Source organism: Megalobrama amblycephala, linkage group LG5, assembly GCF_018812025.1.
Source record: "Megalobrama amblycephala isolate DHTTF-2021 linkage group LG5, ASM1881202v1, whole genome shotgun sequence".
Taxonomy (NCBI): Eukaryota; Metazoa; Chordata; class Actinopteri; order Cypriniformes; family Xenocyprididae; genus Megalobrama; species Megalobrama amblycephala.
Genome location: NC_063048.1, coordinates 6,851,104 through 6,866,672, shown reverse-complemented (window position 1 = coordinate 6,866,672; position 15,569 = coordinate 6,851,104). Strand labels below are relative to the sequence as shown.

General features: G+C 37.8%; 1 protein-coding gene across 1 annotated transcript in view; it reads left to right on the top strand.

The window, feature by feature from the left end:
* The window catches only part of vps39 (VPS39 subunit of HOPS complex), a 29,878-nt gene extending 17,528 nt beyond the window's left edge, over nt 1-12,350 (top strand). The window contains exons 16-24 of the mRNA XM_048190523.1: nt 286-359; nt 449-665; nt 904-1,032; nt 1,118-1,220; nt 2,315-2,360; nt 3,410-3,559; nt 7,779-7,913; nt 8,885-8,976; nt 11,197-12,350. Of these exons, the coding sequence (XP_048046480.1) occupies nt 286-359; nt 449-665; nt 904-1,032; nt 1,118-1,220; nt 2,315-2,360; nt 3,410-3,559; nt 7,779-7,913; nt 8,885-8,976; nt 11,197-11,275 (1,025 nt within the window). The 3' untranslated portion in view covers nt 11,276-12,350. The remainder of the gene's footprint in view (nt 1-285; nt 360-448; nt 666-903; nt 1,033-1,117; nt 1,221-2,314; nt 2,361-3,409; nt 3,560-7,778; nt 7,914-8,884; nt 8,977-11,196) is intronic.
* Nucleotides 12,351-15,569: the final 3,219 nt, after the last annotated feature.

Genomic DNA, 15,569 nt, shown 5'->3' with positions numbered 1-15,569 from the left:
CCCACCCCTTTCATTTTTATTAAATATTTTCACTAATTTGATTATTTCAGCTACCATTAAGAGTATAGTACTCTCAGCTTCATTTAATACATTTTGTAATGTTAAAATCTATTTCACAGATTTTTTCAAAAAATACTGTGTAGAAATGCAAAAACAGCCTACAGATTCTGCTTATTAGAAACACTGAGATGATTGATAAGTAACATTCTTCCATTCTGACTAGATCAACAATATGTTATTTTTAAGACAAATGCTCCAGCTCACCATTGGTATCTTTCTGCACAGGTGTGGAGAACCTGGGCATCATATTTGAGTTTTCACCATGGGTTCTGAAGATTTGTCCTGAGGATGGACTGAAGGTGAGATACAGTATATACATGGTCTGGGTGTATCTCTATGTCTTCTGTGGTCATTTTGAAGAGCTTGAGTTTGATTTTGCTGCTGTCAGATCTTCACTGAGGACCTGACGGAGGTGGAGACTCTACCCAGGGATAAGGTGTTGAACTTCCTGAAGGAGGGGTTCAAGGAGCTGGCCATCCCATACCTGGAACACATCATTTACATGTGGGAAGAGACACGGCCCGAGTTCCACAATGTTCTGATCCAGCTGTACCTGGAGAAGGTGCAAGGCCTCATGAAGGTGTACCTCAACTCACTGCCTGAAGGTCAGACATGCAGCTGTCATACACCGCTTTATCAGTACAACCACAGGGCCGCTCTAGGGCTGCTATTGCTAATGATGATATAATAAAGGGATAGTTTACCCAAAAATGAAAATTGTCCAATGTAAATCATCATATAGGGTACAGCTGATTTAGTTCCTGCTGTATCAGTAGCCAATGAGTTTGCTGCTCAACCTTCAAATACTCTGTTAGCATTTCCTGTACTGTTGACTGTGTCCAGGTGTTTCAGCTGTAGCTGCAGGAAAGGAGGCGGGAGAGCTTGGAGAATTCAGGAACAAGCTTCTGACATTTCTGGAAGTTTCCAGCAGCTATGAGCCAGAGAGACTCATCAGTGATTTCCCTTTTGACGGTGAGTCCAGAGGTCACAGACATTATAATATAAAATCTAGAAATAAAGCTGGATCACACACTTACTGTTCTTCTTTCCTCCCTAGGTCTGTTGGAGGAGAGGGCTCTGCTCTTGGGTCGTATGGGGAAACATGAGCAGGCTCTCTTCATCTATGTTCACATTCTGAAAGACACGCGTATGGCTGAAGAGTGAGTATCGTTCTTTAATGACCCCCAGCCCTGTTCTACATCATGAAGTCAACATGAAATCAATTTATGGACACTATTTACTTTTTTAATAGACGTTCCTGCCCCTATTCATCAGTGCACACTATTATTATAAAAGATCGATTTGTCATTTGTAATCTACTATCAAAGTTGAATAATTTCCTCCACCTCTGTATTAAGTAATGTGTTTTTGTCTGATGCTCCCTAGGCTGCACTATTGGTTATGATGTTGCCAAAAAGATATTTAGACATTGTTTTAGGCTGCTTTTGTAGGTAATGCAGTAATATAATGCTGCGTAGTTTACATTGCCTTGAAAAGTTTGGAACAATTCAGATTATTTTTTTCAAGTCTCTTATGCTCACCAGTGCTGCATTTATTTGATCAAAAACACAGTAAAAACAGTAATATTTGAAATAATATTGCAATTTAAAATAACTGTTTTCGATTTTAAAATGTCATTTATTCCTGTGATAAGCTGAATTTTCAGCATCATTACTCTAATATGATGATTTGCTGCTAAAGAAACTTCTCTTATTATTATCAATGTTGAAAACAGTTGTGCTGCATCATATATTTGTGGAAACCATTATACTTTTTTTTTCAGGATTCTTAAATGAATAGAAAGCTCAAAAGAACATCATTTATTCTGCATAGAAATCTTTTGTAGCATTATAAATGTCTTTACTGTTATAATTTGATGAGTTTAATGCATCCTTGATATTTTCAACATCAAAAATCTTAATATATTCAAACTTTTGATCGATAGTATAAATGTAGGCTATTAACATCGGGGTCATTAGGACACGTGCAGATGCTCTAGACCTTCAGCTCCATTCTGATACTAAATGCCCACTTTCAATTAATTCCAACCTACCAGTTGATACCAGTTCGTGTTGAATATCCTGTTACTGTATATAGTATATCACACTCGCATTATAAAGTAAAATGCATTGCATTTCATGTTGACTGTTCCATGATAAGGAATCTGACTGTAAACACAAGCTGCCATCACTCATAACCTTCTCTAATGTTCCTGCATTTAGACTGTGTTTTCTGTGTGTTGTGATTTTCTCAGGTACTGCCACAGTCATTATGATCCAACAGCAAATGGCAATAAAGATGTGAGTGCTACTCGGCAACTGTTCACCAGTGTTATTTCAACCGCTTTCATTTTTATGGCTGGTCTCAAATATTGCAACAATATTTTTGGCATGTTTTTGTGTTGTTTTGCAGTGAAAACTCAACAGTAATGTAGTGTTAGTGTAGTGTTAGTGACAGTAAGAGTACAATTACCTCTAAATATTTTGTGCAATACTGAAATTGGAGTCCTGGTCCCAGTGGTGACATCAGCATAGAAATACTTGTAATTTGCTTTGCTAAAAATACAGAACACAATAGCTTGTCCACTGTCACTAAATCAGTACATTATGCATTTATATACTGATTATATGCTGTACATGTTTTTAATAATTCATATTTTACAGTTTAATAGTTATCATTTATCGTATGTACCTTATTGTTGTAATATTTTTGTTGCATTTGTTTTACAATTTATAATTGAAGATCAGTGATTGCATTTTCTTGAAATATTAAAAAAGTGCATATCTAGTAAAATAATATACTTATTTAATTGTAATCTACTAGATAAATCTGATGTTATGAGCACTTAGAAAATATTCACCATAGTTTACATTATATTCATCAGTATTATAGTTTAATACTATCATTAAACCACTGGAATCATTCATTTTGTCACACATGCTTAACGTGTAAATATAAAAGCGGTATGTGGTTTTGGAAGCGAACAGGTTGAAATTACAAAAGTCTAGGTTGTGAATGAATGATTTGAAAATATAAAAAAATTGTGGAAATAAGTTATAAAGAAAAGCAAGCAATTTCAAAATCATGCAAAGACTCACACCTCAGTTGAACTCAAGTAACATTTTGTCAGTTGTGACAAGACTTTTCGGTTGAATTTGCCATATTTAATATTTACTACAGTACTTGCTCTCGCAGATGCTTGACTGAGTTATTTATTCAGTATTCGAGCGGCTTCTGTAGGCTGTTGTTTTGAGATCTGTGTGGATGTAGCCAAATGGAAATGTGAAACCATCGCTCTTGTTACAACACACCTTGTCTAAATATTAACAGGGGTGCCTTCTCTCTGTAGGTGTATCTGTCCCTCCTGCGCATGTATCTGTCTCCTCCAGATGTGCACTTCCTCGGGCCCATTAAGATGGAGTTATGTGAGCCACAAGCGAACCTCCAGGCAGCCCTGAAAGTTCTTCAGCTCCACCACAGCAAACTGAACACCACCAAAGTGAGCATTCCACTAAACACTAACAGTATCATAGCAGAACCCTAGAAAACCACCCACACACTTAAAGTCCCCCTGAAATCAAAATTTAAGTTTTTTTAGCTTTTGTATGAATATGTTAGCCTTAAGGTTATGAATAAGCTGGTGTGTTCCAAAACAATGACAAAATTCGTATTGAGGAGATATAAGCATTCAAAACTTAGTCGCTAAAATGAATCACGGATTTTCATGACATCACATTGCACTTCTGTTTCTCGTCAAATCTTCGGTCCAATCAAATGCTCTCTAGAATCTGAAGTCCCACCTCCTCCTACACTCTTACAGACGCTAAAGCTGCCGCTGACATCAGTCATTTGTTCACACATGGTGAATGGCACATAGTGCACTATATAGAGAATAGGGAACGGTTCAGACAGTGCTTTCCATTGACGTAAATGAAGTCCGTTTTCGTGTTAGTGTCACATGAACCACAGCAACACGAGCAGTCTGCTTTGGTCCAGAGACAAGAGAGCACAGAGCGGACCATATGCCGGCACAGACCACAAAAGGTATCGGACCCATTTGAATTCTGCACAGAATGCTGTATATAAGTGATATAAAGGACATTATGAAGAGAAACGGTTCGAGATTAGAAGGAAACTGAAGTTTTACAGAGTCTAATGGCTCTTGCCGAGCTGTAACATAAACTAAATGCTATTGGCTATTTAAAAAAAGGGCGGGGCTGTTCGATATATCGCCCTGTATTCCTGTTTCCCTGTTTCAGTTGAAATTATGTCAACACACTGAATAATGCTGCGCGTTCCGACACTCTTCAGTGGGCCTTTTAAAGAAAAGGTTCTATATGGAACCATAAAGGGTTCTGTCAGGCGCTTCTGTATAGAACCTTTTGGGATCATTTTATGGATTTAGTTTTTATTTTTTTAAATTAAACCACTTGTAAACATACTTTATCAGTAGAAAAAAAATGAAATAACCTGGTAAACATGAAAGTATTATGCAGTCATTTAAGACATTTCTCCTTATATAGAACCTTTTGGCATAAAACGTTTTTTAAGATTTTTAAGAACCTATGTAAGATTGTTTCCGCCATGAAATAAAAATATAAAAGGTAATTGCGGCTTTTTATCTCACAATTCTGACTCTTTTTTTTTTCTTAGAATTGAGATTTAAACTCACAATTGTGAGTTATAAAGTCAGAATTGTGTGATATGAACTATGAATTGGAATATGTTATAATGTCCAATTGTGAGAGGAAAAAAACTGACCTTTCTTCTCAGAATTGCGAGTTTATATCATGCAAGTCTTACTTTACAACTCACAATTGTGAGTTTATATCTCAATTCTAAGACAAAAAATCAGAATTGCGAGTTATAAAGAGAGTATTGCGTGATGATAACTCGCAATTGTGAGGAAAAAAAGTCATAATTGTGAGATGCAAACTCGCAATTGCTAGAAAAAAAGTCAGAATTGTGAGAGAAATAGTCAATTTCCTTTTTTATTTTATTTAGTGGCAGAAATAAGCTTCCATAAGAACCCTAGGGTTCTATATTGAACCCCACTGAACCTTTTTTTTTCAAGAATGCCAAACATACGAGCATCATAAGATTTGCATGGGCTAAAACACAACAAATATACATTTGAGTCTGGAACCATGACCGTTTTCTTTTTCTCATCTGTAAGAGGGTGAAATACTGAAACACTGCATGTTGTGACACAAACACCGGCAGTCATATTTGATGTTTTAGAGATTAAAATAGCTGTTTTGAACCAGTGAGACTGACTGTGGCCCATAAACCTAAGATGAAATTTAATAATGGTTGTTTTTGCATTTAACAAACAAACAAACAAACAAAAACTCCTAATTTTTATGCTTTGCTTGCGTTTTCTCCTGGCACTGCCTCAGAGTGAAGCATCAATTAAAAGTAGGGCTGTCAGGTGTTTTAAATATTACTGATAAATCTCATAATCTTCGTTTTTAATGAAAGAAAACAAAATCATTTGGGTAGCAGTGCTCTTTGCTGACTAAATTTGCAGTCACGTTGGCAAAATTTGGGCTAAATGTTGTCTATTCTCAATATTGTAGCGATAAATGAAGCACACAGAAGTCACTTTCAAACCAATAAGTCTGCATGGGGAAATCTTTTGCTCTTAAAATCATTTCGCTAATTAAAATTCGTCAAACAACAACAGTAAATGTGACTGCACCTTAAGTTTTGATAATTATAATTAGCTGTGGTGAAAATCATGCATATTTTTTTGCAAAAATTGATACAATGAATATTGGTTTATGGTCATTCTTTGTATAGGTTATCACAAGGTTTAAAAATGTAATAATTATATTTTTATGATGAATTTATTAATTTTAATATTGAAATCTAGAATTATTGATCAAATCAACACTTAAACATTTCCATAACAGTTTTAATGTGACAAAAAGAAAAAAGCTGAAATTGGTTAGTTTCAATAAAAATCAACCCCGGGATGTAAAAGTGTCCTAATTTGGGTGATTTTCCATACTTGTGTGGTTCTGTGTCAGTTTTCTCAGTTTTAAGAATATATGCAAATATACAGTCAAATTGAACAAAGGCCCGTTCACACCAAGGACTATAACTATGGCAAAACAATATAGTTCTAAATATAAAATAAAAGCAGAGTTCACATCACAGCTATAACTTTGGAATATCTTTCAGAATGTTTTTTTTTTTTTCAAGCTGATGAACGATAAAAACATTGACAGCCAATCAGAATCCATCCTGCTTTAAAGGTGCCTTCGAATGAAAAATTGAATTTACCTCGGCATAGTTGAATAACAAGAGTTCAGTACATGGAAAAGACATACATTGAGTTTCAAACCCCATTGCTTCCTCTTTCTTATGTAAATCTCATTTGTTTAAAAGACTTCCGGAAAACACGCGGATCTCAACATAACACCGACTGTTACGTAACAGTCGGGGTGTACGCCCCCAATATTTGCATATATGCCAGCCCATGTTCAAGCATTAGACAAGGAAAGGCAGTATTAACGTCTGGATCTGTGCACAGACAAGGTAAGCAAGCAAGAACAACAGCGAAAAATGGCAGATGGAGCAATAATAACTGACATGATCCATGATAGCATGATATTTTTAGTGATATTTGTAAACTGTCTTTCTAAATGTTTTGTTAGCATGTTGCTAATGTACTGTTAAATGAGGTTAAAGTTACCATCGTTTATTACTGTATTCACGGAGACAAGAGAGCGTCGCTATTTTCATTTTTAAACACTTGCAGTCTGTATAATTCATAAACACATCTTCATTCTTTATAAATCTCTCCAACATTGTGTAATGTTAGCTTTAGCCACAGAGCATAGCCTCAAACTCATTCAGAATCAAATGTGAACATCAAAATAAATACTTTACTCACATGATTCGATGTATGCACACAGCATGCATGACGAACATCTTGTAAAGATCCATTTGAGGGTTATATTAGCTGTGTGAACTTTGTAAATGCGCTGTAATATAGTCGAGAGCTCGTGAGGCAGGGAGCACGCGATTTAAAGGGGCGGCGACTGAAAAAATCAGTGTATAGTTATTGATGCCCCAAAATAGGCAGTTAAAAAATTAATTTTAAAAAATCCATGGGGTATTTTGAGCTTAAACTTCACAGACACATTCAGGAGACACCTTAGACTTATATTACATCTTGTGAAAAAGCATTCTTGGGCACCTTTAAAGAGCTTGAGCTCGACAAAACTGCAGAATAAACTGAACGAAATCATCCACTGGTGTGAATGCGAAATATAGTTATCGCTATGGCTTTTATAGTTATCCTTCTTGGAGTGAACAGACCTTAAGTATGTGTTGACTGCCCCAATTAAATAAGACTGAGAGAGTGAAACATGTCCTGTAGACATGGAGAGAGTGAGTGAGTGAGCGTGTGTTGAAGTGCTACACAATTCAATCCTGCTGATGCCGGCAGAGGAAATGAGACACCGTGTTAACATGTTGTCAGATGCCACCCTTTCTGCTGTCGCTGAGCTCTGAACTTTCACATTACTTTGTGGGAAACATCTGTGGAAACTTGCCGTTCATGTTGCTGTAGTTCAGTTTCTCTTTCCATTGTAGATTCATCTTGTCAGAAAGCAAAACATTTTCAAATTCAGAGAGACACAATTCCTGATCAGAACTCTCCAAACCACATGGCGACGCTCATGGTGTTTCTCTCTGTCTTTCATAAGGCCATAAACCTGCTGCCAGCCAACACACAGATCCGCGAGATCCAGGTCTTCCTGGAGAATGTGTTGGAGGAGAAGGCTGGAAGGAAGCGCTTTGACCAGATCCTGAAGAGCCTCCTACAGGCTGAGTTCCTGCGGGTATGTTTACTCGTGAACAATGGTTTGGTCTGCTGCTTAAATAATTGATTGAGTTTCTTTTGAAGCTGTGTAATTAAATTCTGTGCTCTAAAATGCAGTATTGGTGCATCTCTATTTTGTTTTTCTTTTTTCAGATTACACAGTTACTTGCCGAAACATCTAGCTTGTTACCGGAAAAGATACAGCACTTAAATAGCTGATGCTACTGAAAAAAAGTTAAATTAATGGCATCACTTATTCCAATTACTCTCCAACATGTCCCATATATATATATATATATATATATATATATATATATATATATATATATATATATATATATATATATATATATATATATATATATATATATATATATATATATATATAAGGACCTATTATGCTTTACATGTTCGTCTTTCTTTAGTGTGTAATGTTGCTGTCTGAGCATAAAAAAGTTCCAAAGCACAAAGTCCCTCCAGAGGGAGTTATTCTCTATAACAGTGTCAGAACTCCCTGAAATGCCTCCATTGTAGTCTGGAGGTTTTTTTTTTTCCGGGAACGAACATGTCACAATATTCCTCATTTAAATAATTCCCTCCCAAGGCATACTCAAAATAAAGGGGCAAGGCCTGGTTGAGTTAGTTAGTAGTGTTAGAAACTTGCGGTTATGTTAAGAGGCGGGACATTTCCCCAAACACACTCGAAGCGCTTGACCAATCACAACACACTGGTCCAGCTGACCAATCGGAGCACACTGTGCTTTTCAGAAGGAGGGGCTTCATAGAGACAGGAATTAAACAGAGCGTTACTGACAGACTGGGAAGAGAGGAGCTGCAACAGTGATAAATGCATGGAAAATACAGTGATTTTGAACATTCAAGCAGGGAAAACTATTCTAATAGAGCCCAAAACCAAATCAAGACTTTGTAAACTGGCATAATAGGTCCCCTGTAATAATATTTTAATCCATTTTTTTTGTCTGGGTGCAGGTGCAGGAGGAACGTATCTTTCACCAACAGGTGAAGTGTGTCATCACAGATGAAAAGACCTGCAGAGTGTGCAAGAAGAAGATCGGAAATAGGTGTGCCTAGCATTATTGCATTTCATTTAAATAATACATTTGCCTAGTTACACCATGCGCTAAGCATTTTTTTTTTTTTTTTATGCAAAAGTTTATATTTGATAGTGTAGCAAAATAATTTATAAGTAATGGGACTGGGACATACTAGCATATCATAATATTTCTTTTTGATACCACAGACGTAACATGCAAAACCAGCCTCTCGGTTAATCTGGCACAGTTAATCTAGTTCTCTGATTTTTGGTGCTCTGCAGACACATTTGCGTAGTTGTGATTACATAAAACTAGGGCTGTCAAGCGAATACATTTTTTTTAATCTAATTAATCGCTAATTAATCGCACATCAGATTTGGCTGAGAAATTACCCCCCAAAGATAATTTAAAGTCATTGTTGTGTAAAGCATTAAATAGACATAACAAAAAGTAGCTTCAGAAAGAAATATTTTATTTGATTCAACATAAAATGTATTACACAAACTTTTGGACCATGAGGTTGAGTAAATGATGACTGAATTTTCATTTTTGGGTGAACTATACATTTAAAGGTGCTCTAAGCGATGTCACGCATTTTTAGGGAAAAACATTTTTTGTCACATACAGCAAACATCTCCTCACTATCCGCTAGCTGCCTGTCCCCTGAACACACTGTAAAAAAACACGGTCTCTGTAGTCTGGGCAAGTGTAGGTCTGTAGGTCTGGGGCGGGGCAAGTGTGTTAATGCATTAAAATGATTAACACATTTATTTAAAGGTGCCATCGAATGAAAAATTGAATTTACCTTGGAATCGTTGAATAACGAGTTCAATACATGGAAATGACATACAGTGAGTCTCAAGCACCATTGTTTCCTCCTTCTTATATAAATCTCAACATAACACAGACTGTTACGTAACAGTCGGGATCTTTAATATGTACGCCCCCAATATTTGCATATGCCAGCTCATGTTCAAGGCATTAGACAAGGGCAAAACATCTGGATGTGCACAGCTGAATCATCAGACTAGGTAAGCAAGCAAGGACAATATCAAAAAATGGCAGATGGAGCAATAATAACTGACATGATCCATGATAACATGATATTTTTAGTGATATTTGTAAATTGTCTTTCTAAATGTTTCATTAGCATGTTGCTAATGTACTGTTAAATATGGTTAAAGTTACCATTGTTTCTTACTGTATTCACAGAGACAAGAGCCGTCGCTATTTTCATTATTAAACACTTGCAGTCTGTATAATTCATAAACACAACTTCATTCTTTATAAATCTCTCCAGCAATGTGTAATGTTAGCTTTAGCCCATTAGCCATGGAGCACAGCCTCAAACTCATTCAGAATCAAATGTAAACATCCAAATAAATACTATACTCACAGGAATCGATGCATGCATGCAGCATGAATGACGAACACTTTGTAAAGATCCATTTTGAGGGTTATATTAGCTGTGTGAACTTTGTTTATGCTGGTTAAGGCAGTCGAGAGTTCGGGGGCGGGGGAGCGCAAGATTTAAAGGGGCTGCGCGCTGAATCGGTGCATATATAATTATGGCTCAAAATAGGCAAGTTAAAAAAATCTAAAAAAAAAAAAAAAAATCTATGGGGTATTTTGAGCTGAAACTTCACAGACACGTTCAGGGGACACCTTAGACTTATATTACATCTTGTTAAAACTGGTTCTAGGGCACCTTTAATCTAATTAACACGTTAAATCCACAGCCCTACATAAAACAGACAACAATAAATAAATCAAGCCAAAATTGCTCTGATGACATTCATATTAAGTTAAATTCTGAACTATTAAATTAAATGTTATACAGACTAAAAGACATTTGCATGACACCATACTGGGTCTCTATTTAATGTTTTCTGGTTTTGGAGCATCACATCAAACTGTCAGCAGTTTCCTGCTGGAGAATCTGACATATTGCTGCAGTGGGCTGTTGTATTCATTCGTGTGGATGTATTCATTTCAGTCTCACGTACTGTTTAGAACAAATGTTGTGCGTGTATGTTAAAGGGGTAGTTTTCACCCAAAAATAAAAATAAGTATTTTGTTAACCTTCGAAACACAAATTAAGATATTTTTAATGAAACCTGTAGAGAAAAAAAAAGTCGCTGTGAAAACTACAGTTGCGCTCTATTAGGGCTCAATATGATTATGACTGTTTGAGGGGATGTACTGTATGAATACTTACATTTTTTTTTGTGTCCTTCACGTGTCCAGTGCCTTTGCCAGGTATCCAAACGGTGTGGTGGTTCACTACTTCTGCTGTAAAGATCGCAGCATGTGTCCAGCAGAGTAGTGAACGGCCGGAGATGGCGGACACGCTCCCTCAGCTGAACACAGAGACCTCAGCAAACTTGAAGCGTCTGTGTGAAAACAGCAGCCTGACGCGCTGCAGAAGGAAACGCCAGTCTGGATATTCTGCTCTCTATTTGTGTTTCTCTCTCACTCACTCTTTCCAGTGCAATGGCAAAGACCACACATCTGTCTGATGTAGTTCATCTCAAAACTATGGACAGTGAGACTTAATTCAGATTTATGAAGTGCATTACCCTAAAAGCTTTTACACAAACTGACGTCCTTCTTTCCCCTGAGAAATGCTTATCTTCTCTTTTCCCTCACATCCCACCTTTTCTTCTTTACTTACAGTGCACTCTTTCATCCAACATGACACTTTGTCCGACGCATTTAGTGGAAAGTAAAGGCCTGTGTTTGTATGCACCATCCAGGCTCACAGGACTCTCATTCTGAGCTGGGCTTGTAGGTGCTGCTCTGCTTCGCTCTGTTAGCTTGAGATGAAATCAGACACCAGATAAAAACCTTAATGTGGCCCCCCGTACAGAAAGGGCAGCGCTTGCACACCTACTGCTATGAGCCGTCCGACGGAAGGATGAATGCTTCCTCTAGTTGCATGGACGTTCAGAGATAACTTACAGCTAGGAGTCTGGATGTGTAGCTTGTTTTTAAGCAATGCCAAAAAGCTTGGTGTTGTGTCTTAAGTTTTTCTAGTGGCATGGAGAGCTTTACAATCACAGTAGCGTGCCACTTTTTTTGTCTGGCTACTCTAGTGGCTTTAATTTATTATTAACACACCGTCTAAACGTGTCCAGGAATGTTACGCCTATGTGTGCAGTCGTGTCGCCCCAAATGGGCACCAGTATTTCTCTGGCTTCCTAATACATGTCCAATTAACACTTGTGCTTTCAGTTGACTGTAAACCATGACCTGGACTGTTGCTCAAACAAAGGCACGCTCACTTACATTAAACCATTATGACAGACCTGAAATGTTTCGGTGGAAATGGATGTGAGTATGTAGATTGTACATTGAATCTGAGGTGGAAGACGAATCTAATAAACATGTATCTTCTCTTATGCGCATCCGTGTCATTTGTTTGAACTGTAAGCACACGTTACATACAGTTAGTGTGAACTGTGCATTCATTTGAATGGTGACAGCTATTATACGGGTGGCTTGATAGAGATGCAGATAAATTAAAATTGAATGCATAAAAATGCTGTCTGCTGTGCCATTAGAAAAGTTATTGACCCTTAAGAAGCTTTATCTGTTTCACGTGTAAAATGAAATGAATTGCTAATTACAGTAGGTACAAAAACATTCAGACCCCCTTACATTTTTCACTCTATTACAGCCATTTGCTAAATTCATTTAAGTTCATTTTTTTCCTCATTAATGTACACACAGCACCCCATATTGACAGAAAAACACAGAATTGTTGGTCCTAATCACATGGTCCTAAGTATTCAGACCCTTTGCTCAGTATTTAGTAGAAGCACCCTTTTGACCTAATACAGCCATGAGTCTTTTTGGGAAAGATGCAACTAGTTTTTCACACCTGGATTTGGGGATCCTCTGCCATTCCTCCTTGCAGATCCTCTCCAGTTCTGTCAGGTTGGATGGTAAACGTTGGTGGACAGCCATTTTTAGGTCTCTCCAGAGATGCTCAATTGGGTTTAAGTCAGGGCTCTGGCCGGGCCATTCAAGAACAGTCACGGAGTTGTTGTGAAGCCACTCCTTCGTTATTTTAGCTGTGTGCTTAGGGTCATTGTCTTGTTGGAAGGTAAACCTTCGGCCCAGTCTGAGGTCCTGAGCACTCTGGAGAAGGTTTTCGTAAAGGATATCCCTGTACTTGGCCGCATTCATCTTTCCCTCGGTTGCAACCAGTCGTCCTGTCCCTGCAGCTGAAAAACACCCCCACAGCATGATGCTGCCACCACCATGCTTCACTGTTGGGACTGTATTGGACAGGTGATGAGCAGTGCCTGGTTTTTTCCACACATACCGCTTAGAATTAAGGCCAAAAAGTTCTATCTTGGTCTCATCAGACCAGAGAATCTTATTCCTCACCATCTTGGAGTCCTTCAGGTGTTTTTTAGTAAGCTCCATGTGGGCTTTCATGTGTCTTGCACTGAGGAGAGGCTTCCGTCGGGCCACTCTGCCATAAAGCCCCGACTGGTGGAGGGCTGCAGTGATGGTTGACTTTCTACAACTTTCTCCCATCTCCCGACTGCATCTCTGGAGCTCAGCCACAGTGATCTTTGGGTTCTTCTTTACCTCTCTCACCAAGGCTCTTCTCTCCCGATAGCTCAGTTTGGCCAGACGGCCAACTCTAGGAAGGGTTCTGGTCATCCCAAACATCTTCCATTTAAGGATTATGTAGGCCACTGTGCTCTTAGGAACCTTAAGTGCAGCAGAATTTTTTTTTTGTAACCTTGTCCAGATCTGTGCCTTGCCACAATTCTGTCTCTGAGCTCTTCAGGCAGTTCCTTTGACCTCATGATTCTCATTTGCTCTGACATGCACTGTGAGCTGTAAGGTCTCATATAGACAGGTGTGGCTTTCCTAATCAAGTCCAATCAGTATAATCAAACACAGCTGGACTCAAATGAAGGTGTAAAACCATCTCAAGGATGATCAGAAGAAATGGACAGCACCTGAGTTAAATATATGAGTGTCACAGCAAAGGGTCTGAATACTTAGGACCATGTGATATTTCAGTTTTTCTTTTTTAATAAATCTGCAAAAATGTCAACAATTCTGTGTTTTTCTGTCAATATGGGGTGCTGTGTGTACATTGAGGAAAAAAATTAACTTAAATGATTTTAGCAAATGGCTGCAATATAACAAAGAGTGAAAAATTTAAGGGGGTCTGAATACTTTCCGTACCCACTGTACAATAGGCTACTCTTGATACTGAAAAAAGTGTACAAAGCCAGTACAAATACTAGAAATCACTTTTCATTCATCCATTAGAACTTCTATGTCATTTTGCATGCTTGGCTATTTACTTTTTTTAATTAGGCTATATGATGTCATTACATTGCTGTCTTGATGCTGGCCAATCGCTGCATTGCTGATCATGGTTTTGAGTATTGATATATCTGCCCTTTCCAATGAACACAACACAAGAACAACTTAATCCAGATATTTTAATCAAACCTGGAAATTCATTATAATAACCAAATTATGTTGGCCACACACACTGGAAGATATTAAGCCAGATATTGGGCCCGATTTGCACCCCCCGCCCCCCCCCAACGATCGAGGGGGCGTGGCCCGATTTGAGGCTCATTGCAACCATTTTTTTGTCCAAAAAATTCTCAATTGTGTGGTGTTATTACGATTATTTTACTGCTCCCAATCAAGTTGGAGCCTCCTCTGACGGGATACCAGCAATAGCCAATACGAGCGAGCAAGCTTAAAGGGTTAGAACAGTTCATGTGACTACATTCAACCTTAATATTATAAAGCGACGAGAATACTTTTTTGTGCTCCAAAAAAACCCAAAATACTGACTTTATTCACCAATATCTAGTGATTTCAAAACACTGCTTCATGAAGCTTCGAAGCTTTACAAATCTTTTGTTTCGAAACAGTGGTTCAGAGCACGTATGAAACTGAAATCAAACTGTCGCATGATTTCAGTAGAGGAAGCTTCATTACGTCATGTGTTTCGAAATTTCATTGGTTCACCACTGGGGGGACCACTGCTCCAAACCACTGATTCAAAACAAAAGATTCAAACCTTCATGAAGCAGTGTTTTGAAATCGCTCATCACTAGATATTGTTGAATAAAGTTATTTTGTTTTTTTGCAGCACAAAAAGTATTCATCGCTTCATAACATTAAGGTTGAACCACTGTAATGAACTGTTTTAAATATGTCTTTAGTAGCTTTCTGGGCATTGAAAGTGTTAATTATCTTGCTGGCAATAGAGGCCTCACTGAGCCATTGGATTTTTTCAAAAATATCTTAATTTGTGTTCCGAAGATGAACGAAGGTCTTACAGGTGTGGAACGACATGAGGGTGAGTAATTAATGACTGAATTTCATTTTAGGGTGAACTAACCCTTTAAGAGTGAGCAAGCTTCATCAATCAGATGTTGCGTGCTTCTGTAGCTGAAACTTGGCACAAATATGTTACAAAAGTGGAGTATTGAGAAAGAAGATCAACTTGAACAACTATGGCAAAAGTACAAGTGCCTTTGTAAAGTGTTTTTCTTCTGAAGTCATGTTTGGTCACACAAGTTTCTAGATCTCGTGTCTGTGGAATTACCACTGTGAAATCGTTA